The sequence below is a fragment of the Bison bison genome, unplaced genomic scaffold (genome assembly GCF_000754665.1).
Source record: "Bison bison bison isolate TAMUID 2011002044 unplaced genomic scaffold, Bison_UMD1.0 scf7180017864371, whole genome shotgun sequence".
NCBI classification, from domain to species: domain Eukaryota; kingdom Metazoa; phylum Chordata; class Mammalia; order Artiodactyla; family Bovidae; genus Bison; species Bison bison.
In genome coordinates this window covers 16,088,875-16,098,463 of record NW_011494943.1, presented here as the reverse complement: position 1 = coordinate 16,098,463, position 9,589 = coordinate 16,088,875, and the positions used below count along the sequence as shown (strand labels likewise).

The 9,589-nt window shown below is 36.4% G+C and overlaps 1 protein-coding gene across 2 annotated transcripts in view; it reads left to right on the top strand.

Moving 5' to 3' along the window:
- TLK2 (tousled-like kinase 2) overlaps nt 1-9,589 on the top strand; it is a 127,337-nt gene that overhangs the window by 95,308 nt on the left and 22,440 nt on the right. For both annotated transcript variants that reach the window (XM_010856463.1, XM_010856462.1), the window contains 4 exons: nt 867-1,019; nt 4,411-4,477; nt 5,525-5,622; nt 7,215-7,296. In XM_010856463.1, the coding sequence (XP_010854765.1) occupies nt 867-1,019; nt 4,411-4,477; nt 5,525-5,622; nt 7,215-7,296 (400 nt within the window). The remainder of the gene's footprint in view (nt 1-866; nt 1,020-4,410; nt 4,478-5,524; nt 5,623-7,214; nt 7,297-9,589) is intronic.

Sequence of the window (9,589 nt, the reverse complement as noted above, 5' to 3'; positions counted from 1 at the left end):
TTCTTGCCTGGAGAATCCCAGGGATGGGGGAGCCTGGTGGGCTGCCGTCTGTGGGGTCGCACAGAGTCGGACACGACTGAAGTGACGCAGCAGCAGCAGGAAATGCTGTAATAGAAATGGTGTTAAATATCCTGAGTCTTTCATATGTCTTTTATTCATTCATTTTGTGTACCATTTTCTGAGGAGTTTTTACTTGTTGAAAGGCTTCTTTTTGCTTTCTCTAAATGCTCATCCTTGTTCTTAAAAAACTTAGTTTGGGTTTCTACCATATTAGTGTTTGGGAATGACTTGGGAGTGGTAATGGCTCACTTGATTAGAATAAGTGATAGATTCAGAAGGAAAACATTTTTTCCTTTGTTTATCATTCCTCAAATTTGGTATCTTTCTAGATAGATTTTGAAGAAACTATAATCCAATTAAAAAATAAAAAGGCACTTGGAACCCTTTTTTTTTTTTTTTACATAAACAGTTATTTAATGGGTTCATTACCAGGAGTTGTTTTCTTAACTGTTAAAAAGCAATAAGGAAAAAAAAAAAAGCAGTCAAGAAAAAAAAGCAATCAAAGTTTTTCCTTTTGAGTTGGAAAATTAGGTCACAATGGAAATTTGATACTGTTTTCTTCCTGCCCACTTTTCTGCTCTGAGAATTATTGTAATTAGTATATTAAAAGTACAGATTCATTACCAAAAACAGCTCTATCACCAGATAGTTGGTTCTTCAAACCTGAATTTAAAATCAAATCTCTACTTAGGTTTATTTTTCTGAAGTCTATCGAATATGCAGGTGACAAGAATATTTATGTTTATTCCTTAGCCATGTTCAAACAGTTTTGACCTTCCTCTGTGCAACATCTTTTGTATCTCTAGGCAACAGGAAAGGATAAATTCACAGAGGGAAGAGATAGAAAGACAACGAAAAATGTTAGCGAAGCGGAAACCTCCTGCCATGGGACAGGCCCCTCCAGCAACCAATGAGCAGAAACAGCGGAAAAGCAAGACCAACGGAGCTGAGAATGAAACGTATGTTCTTTATTAATGCGAAGTAAGATACTGTATTCTCCCCTGAGATACAAACCTCCTGTCCAGCGCCACTGGAAGAAGTGATAAATTGTGGAGATTTCTAGAGCTTAACCTTTCTTTTTAGTTACATTAATAGATTTGCTCAACTCATATAAAAGTTGTACACAATTAACTCATTTTCTTAGTCCTAATCTTATATAAGAAGTTTCGAATGAGAGGGAGAAAAAGAATGTCATTAAACTTGATGTCATGCTCTTTGGCCAGTCTTAAAACAAATGTGATGTCATTAGGTATTCAAATGATGTAACTGCTTGTGCGTGCTTCCAGGCTGTGGTATGTTGGTGTCACCTTAAGGGGATTATCTGGCTCTATTTCAGACTGAAGAACGCACAAGTGAAGAATGCTATTTAGTAGTCTGAAGAACACTAGTTACCACTCACGAATTTAGATGGAACCTAAGAAAAAATAGGTATTATTTTAGGAAAAGAACATTTTCCCAGTAAGCCAAGTCTTGACATTCCAGTTGTTGTTTATTTATTTATTTTTTTCTATTCTGAGAACCTAAGGAAAACGCCAGTATCTTCAGTTGCAGTGTAGTCATCTTTTTCACTGCTAGTCAACAAGTATTCCTTAGTTACCATGAATAGGAGCAGTAGAATATTCAGAGTACAGATGCCTTCTTTCTTCAGTCCCTCCCCATATCAGATTTCCCTAATTGACTTTTGAATTCTTGACCACTAAGAGAATCTTCCGCTAGGACAGGCAGTGGCAAACTTTTTCTCCATTGGGCCAGATAGTAAACACTTCAGGCTTTGCACACTAGAGAGTCTCTGTTGCCACTACTCAACTCTGCTGTTATAGCTTGAAAACATTCATAGGCAGCACGTAAGTGAATGGATGTGGCTATTTCCAGAACAGATTACTAGCCGAATGGCCCACAGGTTGTAGTTTGCCAAGTAGGCAGGACTGCTGAACAGTTAGAATTAGCATGGGAAATAAAACCAGCAAATTACTTACCTATTTTAAAAATTTCTTATTCATGCTCATCACCACTATCTTTAAGAGGTTTTCCAATTAAAAGGGAAGAAGAGATCTATAAATGTATAGAAAATCTCTATAGAATTGATGGTAGCCATAATGTCAGTTTCTGAATTAGGTGTTTGAATGTTTGAAATATAAAACATATTTTTCATAGAAATATTCATTGGTATTATAATCAGTATTTCCCTAGTGGCCTTATTGGTTTTTCAAGGGAAAAAGAAATTTCTTAAAGCTGTCATTGTAGGGTTTAATTGTAGCTACAAATGAGAGCTAATGATACCATGTAATTTATTGACTAATATGTCTTTTGCCTTTAGTGTTTTCATGTTAGTTCACAAAAACATATTAACCCATAATCCACTTCAAGTATAAAAATACTTATTACCATTGTTAAAAGTTCATGACATCCCAGAAATGTATCTTTCTTCATTCCAGTGAGAAAGCTGGCTTAACACCAGTCCTCACCCAATACATACCTGATGTCTTGGGGAGCCTTTTCCTTGACATTCATTTAGTAAGTCTGTGTTAAATGCTTATTATAGGTTCGGCCCTGTTCTGGACACCAGGGTGCAAAGCTGAAGGAGACAGCCCAGCCTTAGGACTCACAGTTTATTTAGGGAAAATGAACAGATGAATAAACTAATAGTCACTTTTAAGTATCGTGATAAAGGTATGCACAGTGATTAAGTCTGGAAAATGTCTTCACTAGATTCTAAGCAATATCCCCTTTCAAAAAGTCCAAGTGGGAGACTTTCCTGCTGAACCAGTGACTAAGACTGCTCCCAATGCAGGGGACCTGGGTTTGATCCCTGATCAGGGAACTAGATCCCACATGCTAAGAGTTCTCATGCCACAACTAAAGATCCCAAATGCTGCAACTAAGACCCGGAGCAGCCAAATAAATAAATAAAAATATTTTAAAAAAATGTTCAAGTAGGAACCCAGTTTTGAAGAATTCTTCAGGCAAAAGTTGTATACATTACTCTGATTATTGTCTTCTTTCATAACTCCTACATTTATTTTGTGAAGGAACTCTTCTTCCAGTATTATTTGAAAATTAATTCATGCCAATGAATAAAACCATTGGCTTAGAAATAGCAAAGTGGGCACAGGTTGTTATGTTTTGTTTTTTTTTTTGCCATAGAATAATAATTAGAATTCGGTCTAAGCCAGTAGAGTGTAAGTAAGCAGTTGCCATCTGGAGTCCTGAGTAAAATCCAAGCTGGAAGGCCTTTGGTCTAGTCTTTAATAATTAAGTATCCATGGCTCATTCCCTTGGCCAGAAGCCAAAAATATTCCTCTTGTGTTGGAATGGGTTTTATTATCCTTTCCTGGTATTTAACGTGTTTTAGGTAGAGAGAATTCTAAGCTATGATTTTTTTCATTTCTCCCTTTTTTACTGGTATGATATGGGATAATAGATGTAAGTATTTCTGCAACTATGGAAAGATAGGTGTGTGAACCCTGATGGGAGTATTTCTTGCTATTTTTATCTTCTTTTAGTCAGACCTCAGCGACTCTATTTTGTAGCTCTTCCTGGTTGATAGGATAGTTGTTTCTTCTTTCTCCTGCTATTTAGAATATATCTAAACAGTGACATCTAAAATTTTGAAGTATATGTGTGTGCTTCTAGAATGTGAAGAGGGTGAAGATGGAGGAGTAAGCTATCACTTCTTACATGCTCATTCTTGAGATATGAGGATGCGATCAGGGTAGGTAGAACATGAAATGATCACCCATGAAGTCAGCCCTTTGAGAACTGTGTTGAGTAGGATTTCACAAAGTATAGATTCCTTTCATATTCTCATTGTAGAAGTCACAACAGCTTTTTTAGATAGATATCATTGCTTGCTGTGTTTTTAGGAAATTGAGGTTGAAGTTTCTTACCCAAGGTCACATGGTCAGAATTGTGAACCCTAGTCCTCAGACTCCAGATCCTGGACTCTGTCCTCTAGGTTCTTCTCCTTGTATCAAAGTCCAAGAGTTATCAAAAATAACCAAATATGTTGGCTTATTAATATCCCCCTTAAAAAACTTTTAGACATATAATTTGGCTACCTCTTCCAATGGATTTTCATCTGAATAAGGTATATGACCAAACTCATAAGTAATGTAAAAATAGAGGTCATTTATTTTTCTCACCTTTTTTTAATAGACTTCCAGCTTTGAAGTCCTTTGTATACATCACATCTGATAAATCACAGTTTTCTCTTGTCAAAGAATTGCAAGATAATCTATCATTTGGTCATTTTAACTAAGTTAAAGTGAATATACTGTATAGTATTCTTTGGCATGTCTCTTTAAATATGATTTCAAATAATTTACTGAAATTTCTGTCATTATTTTCCAGGTTAACATTAGCAGAATACCATGAACAAGAAGAAATCTTCAAACTCAGATTAGGTCATCTTAAAAAGGTAAGTATAATGAGAAAATGTGTCTGAAGAAATGGAATTTTTAGTTTACATTTGGTGTTGAAGTTGTTTGGTCATTTGGGCAATAATAGCTTCACATACCTGTGGAAATCATTAATAGTTACTTTGGGTCACACCTGTATTCTAATGGAGTTCATGTCTTTCAACTTGCAAGTCAGCTCCAAGCCCCCAGTGAGAGTGCCTTTTCCACCAATGATATACCGATATTTCATTCTGTATGCCTCATAGGTCCCCACAAGTGATTATCTTTTTAGTAAAAAATAAATATGAAGTAAGAGCAGACAGTTCTGAAAGTGAAGTTACTGTGCTGTTGTAAATGCATAGCAGCTCTTGTCTGTCGCCTAAGCTGGCTGAGAAGAGGAGGTGGCGCACCAACCGTATTGTAACACAGAGGCACCCACGTGGAATTTGGTGTTGGCAGTGTTCACAGAGGTGTCTTTGATATAGGTCACTCGTCTCTTAAATTCAGTAGTGTGTGCTTTTTGATGGGTGCTGCTTATCAGGAAGTTGATCAATAAGTATTTAATAGATTGCTCTTAAGGTGTGCTTATCATCTCTCCCTGCCCTTCTCAGATCTTGTTAAATCAGTGGAATTTAAAAGCACTAAGTAGAATCACAGTTATAGAACAGAACCAGTTAGAGAAGCTGATTTTAAAAACCTGATTTAAAAACCTGATTTGTGTTTTTAAAAAAAAGAAAAAAAGATTGCATGCCTGTATGTATACATACAAAATATTTCTGGAAATTTACACAAGGAACTTAACAGTGATTGTATCTGGGGAGTGGCCATGGAGAGGGTGGAAGCTTTTCACTTTTCCTGCTGTTCTTCTCTGTATGGTTTGAGTTTTATTTATTATTTTGCTGTGGGATCATATTTAAGATTAAAATTCCAGTTCTTAAAAAAAATCTTTTTCAGTGGAAAACATCTCAGCTTTTCTTAAGAGGGATGTCTGCTTTTGTTTTTGAAATGAGAGTCTAAAAAGGTAAAGTTTCCTGTGTTCTAAGCTGTTTCTTTCCTTTTCACTTTAGGAGGAAGCAGAGATCCAGGCAGAGCTGGAAAGGCTAGAAAGGGTTAGAAATCTACATATCAGGGAACTAAAAAGGATACATAATGAAGATAATTCACAGTAAGCAACTTGGGGGTATGTTGGGTTGGAGATTGCTGAATACTTTCTGACATGAATTGTCCAGAATGATATTTTTGCTTATTGTAAATTTGGTAAACCATTCCATGGTGTATTTAACTCTGTTGTAGGTGTAATAATACGTTTTATGAACAAAATTATGATTTTCATTGGTTTAAATACATATAAATATATTAGGGTTATATATTAACTATATGTTTATACAAACAGCACTTTTACGCACATAGAGCTCATTAAGGCAATGTAACTTTGCAGTCGCCAATGGTTTAGGTACACTGTGTGCTCAGATTTACCCTCCTAGCCTTACTGGAGCGGAAGCATTAGGGTGGCGGTGGGGTGGTGTGGAAAGATGGTTGGGTTGAAAATGACACTCAGTTTCTGAATGACCTTTACAGGTCTTTGAAGTGTTGAGATTTTTAAGAAAGACTCAAGTTCAGTACATTAATTGTAGATAAATGCTCATCTTTGTAAGTCATTTAAGGAATTAAAACTGTGAAAAGTAGATTGTAAGTGGCAAGTGGCTTCTAACGATAATCCTTTTATTCCCCCCACATTTTTCTAATTCTGAAACATGGAGGTTTTGGCATAGCTACAGCTTGTATATTTTTGTTTGGCCAGAGTGAGCCATGGACTTTGCTTTCTATAAGTGGCAGCAACAGTAGCTACCGTTACTGTGCACTCTCTGTGTCAGGCAGAGTGCTAAGTGCCCCTGTGTTCTGTCGTTTAGTTGTCACAGTAGCCCATTGCAGTAGGTCATCTTCAATACATAGATCTGGAAAGTGGCTTAGAGAAATTAAGTTAACTTGTCTAGCGACTAGTGTGGCCAAACAAAGAGTTGAGATGTGGCTCTGACTCCACAGTGAAATCCTATGCAGTGATGTCACCTCTCTCCACAGGTGTGCCACTGTCTCAAAATCAAAATACTTTCAGGATTATTAGTAGGGCTGATGAGGAACTAGGTAGAAACACCTAAAAGTTATTTTTGCCAGAATCTCTCATTTCTTTATCTTATTGCTAGAAAATGATACAAGATGGAATCCTATATGGGGAAAACAGTTACATCATGAAGATGTAAAGAGAGAAAATGAATGCACGTAGGGCATGTGACTCACTTTATAATGAGACCTGATTTTAAGGCCATGGAAACTATCTTGGGTTTTTATTGTATGTTTTTGGATGGAGGGGATGTGTGGTTCTTGAGGGGTTTGCAGGACCCTGGTAGCAGTTTGGAAATCCCTGGTCCAGTGTACAGCCCTGCACCCCCCTCCTTTATGGCAGGGCAGAAAGAGAGGGAAGTCAACAGGGGTCACTAGTCTAATTGTGGCTGTGCTGCAGCTGGCACCTGGGTCTCACGACTCCACAGCTAATGTTGTTCATCATAGTTAACGCCTTCTCTTTGAACCATAGAGTTTTTCCTATGCTCAGAATTAGCTATATTGCGGTGATTGCCAAACTGTTGGCAGCATCTGTAATTGTATGTATAACACGTCAGACATTCTGGAAATTTCACAAACAAGGAAAATTGTGTAGTACTTGACCTCAAAATGTTGTTGTTTTATATTCTGTTTCCACAGATTTAAAGATCATCCAACGCTAAATGACAGATATTTGTTGTTACATCTTTTGGGTAGAGGAGGTTTCAGTGAAGTTTACAAGGTAAGTATGAGGAACTGGGTATAGAGACTGAGAGTTAAGTTATTGGTTATTACAAACTTAGAAAACATTTAAAATAGCGATAGAATTGTGACTGATATCTACTGGCCAAAATTCCAAACTGTTAAGAACCTGTGTATCAAAATGATCCCTTGGAGAAGGAGACGGCAACCCACTCCAGTATTCTTGCTTGGGAGATCCCATGGACAGGTGGGCTATGGTCCATGCGGTCGCAAAAGAGTCAGACACAACTTAGAGTCTAAACAACAACTATCTTTGGGAGAACTGCTTCTAGTAAACTTGTGACTAAGCAGGAGTCAATATTTTACCCTGTTTATCAAGTTTGAAGAGTAATTACAGATTAAAAAAAAAACAAACAGAAAATAGCACCATTTCTGGGTAATGGAATAGTGGTGATTTTTACTCTGGTTTTGTACTTTCTGCCTCATCTGTATTTGTTAGAGATGAATGCTACTTTTATTCTAATAAAATTTATATATATATATATGTATATATATAATGTTTAAAATAGATGTACTAAAAAATTAATTCTTTGAAAACCTGGTTTTTGCTTTTAAAGTGTTGGTATCTTCCATGTCAGAGTGTTTAGTAACACTGGTTTTGCTGAAGGATTGTCCTGGCTTAGAGTGCTTCAGTTGGCCCAGCAAAGTCCAGGCTACTGTGGCCTCCAGTTGATTTTCCGTGAATGAGAAATTCTGCCTGTTTTAAATACACCAACCACAACCTCCTTAAATTTCTCTGTTTCTGGCACCTGGCATTTAAATGCCCAATTAGTTTATTAATTTGTCTTTACTGTATGACCCTAGTAATTCCCTCTTTTCTAAGTTGTAGCCTGTACTGTTAATGATTTATGTTATGCCCATATGAATTTTTATATAGAAAATCTTTTGAGTGAAATACTTATTTCAGATAAAAACATTAGTTTTTCTTTTTTCTCTTTTTTAATGTTAATTTTTTTATTGTGGTGATGTATACATGATACCTACCATTTTAACCATTTTTAAGTATACAGTGGCATTACATGTACAGTGTCGTGAAAGTATCATCACTTCCCATTTCCAGAATTATGATAATATTTCTAGTGTACTGCTGGGTTTGATTTTCTAGTATTTTGCTCATGTTTTTAATCTATGATCATAAGTGGTATTGGCTTACAGTGTTTTTTTATGTGCAGGCAGCATTGTCTAGCTTTGATGTCATAGTTATTCCAGGAGTTGTGAAACTTCTTTTTTCCCATGTTCTGGAGTGTTTTGCATTACGTGTTGGCTACGTGGAAGTTGTTAGTGCTAAATCATAAAATCAGCTGGGTAGTTGTCATTTTAGAGGAAAATAGCCTTTTCAGTTTCTTTTACAAATATTGACCCATTCAGACTTTCTTCCTTTTCTTAAGTTAGTTTTGATAATTCATTTTTCCTGGAAAATCATCCTATTTCATCGTGATTTCCATACTTTATAAGTTATTTCTCTTATGAAATGTTTATTTTTGTATCTTTTGACTAATAGGCCAGAGGTTAGTTAGTGTTTCTTTTTTCCTCTGGAGATTAACTTTTTATTTTTGTTGATCAGATCTACTATTTGATTTGTTCTGTTTTCATTGACTTTTGCTTTCAAATCTTCCTTCTGTTTAGTTTTCATTCTTGGGTCATATACTTAGTTTATTATTTATTTGGGGTAATTTTAAAAATTGTGATAAAAAACAAATAGCATAAAATGACTAACTTAACCTTTTTTAAGTGTTCAGTTGTTGCTGTTCAGTCGTGCAGTCATGTCCAGCTCTTTGTGACCCCATGGATTGCAGCATGCCAGGCTTCGTTTTCCTTCACTATCTCTGGGAATTTGTTCAAACTCATGTCCATTGAGTTGATGATGCCATCCAACCATCTCATCCTTCGTTGTCCTCTTCTCCTCCTGCCTTCAGTCTTTTCCAGCATCAGGGCCTTTTCCAATGAGTCAGCTCTTTGCATCAGGTGGCCAAAGTATTAGAGCTTCAGCATCAGTCCTTCCAGTGAATATTCAGGGTTGATTTCCTTTAGGATTGACTAGTTTGGATTCCTTGCTGTCCATGGGGCTCTCAAGAGTCTTCTCAGTTCAGTAGTGTTACATACATTCATGTTGTTCTGAAACAGATCTTCAGAACTTTTTCATCTTGCAGAACAGGAGCTCTACTCACTAATCAGCAGCTGTCCTTTTCCTTCTTTCTCCAGCTGCCGGTAACCATAATTCTACTTTATATTTTTATTAATTTGATTATTTTTTGGTAGCTCATGTGAGGAAT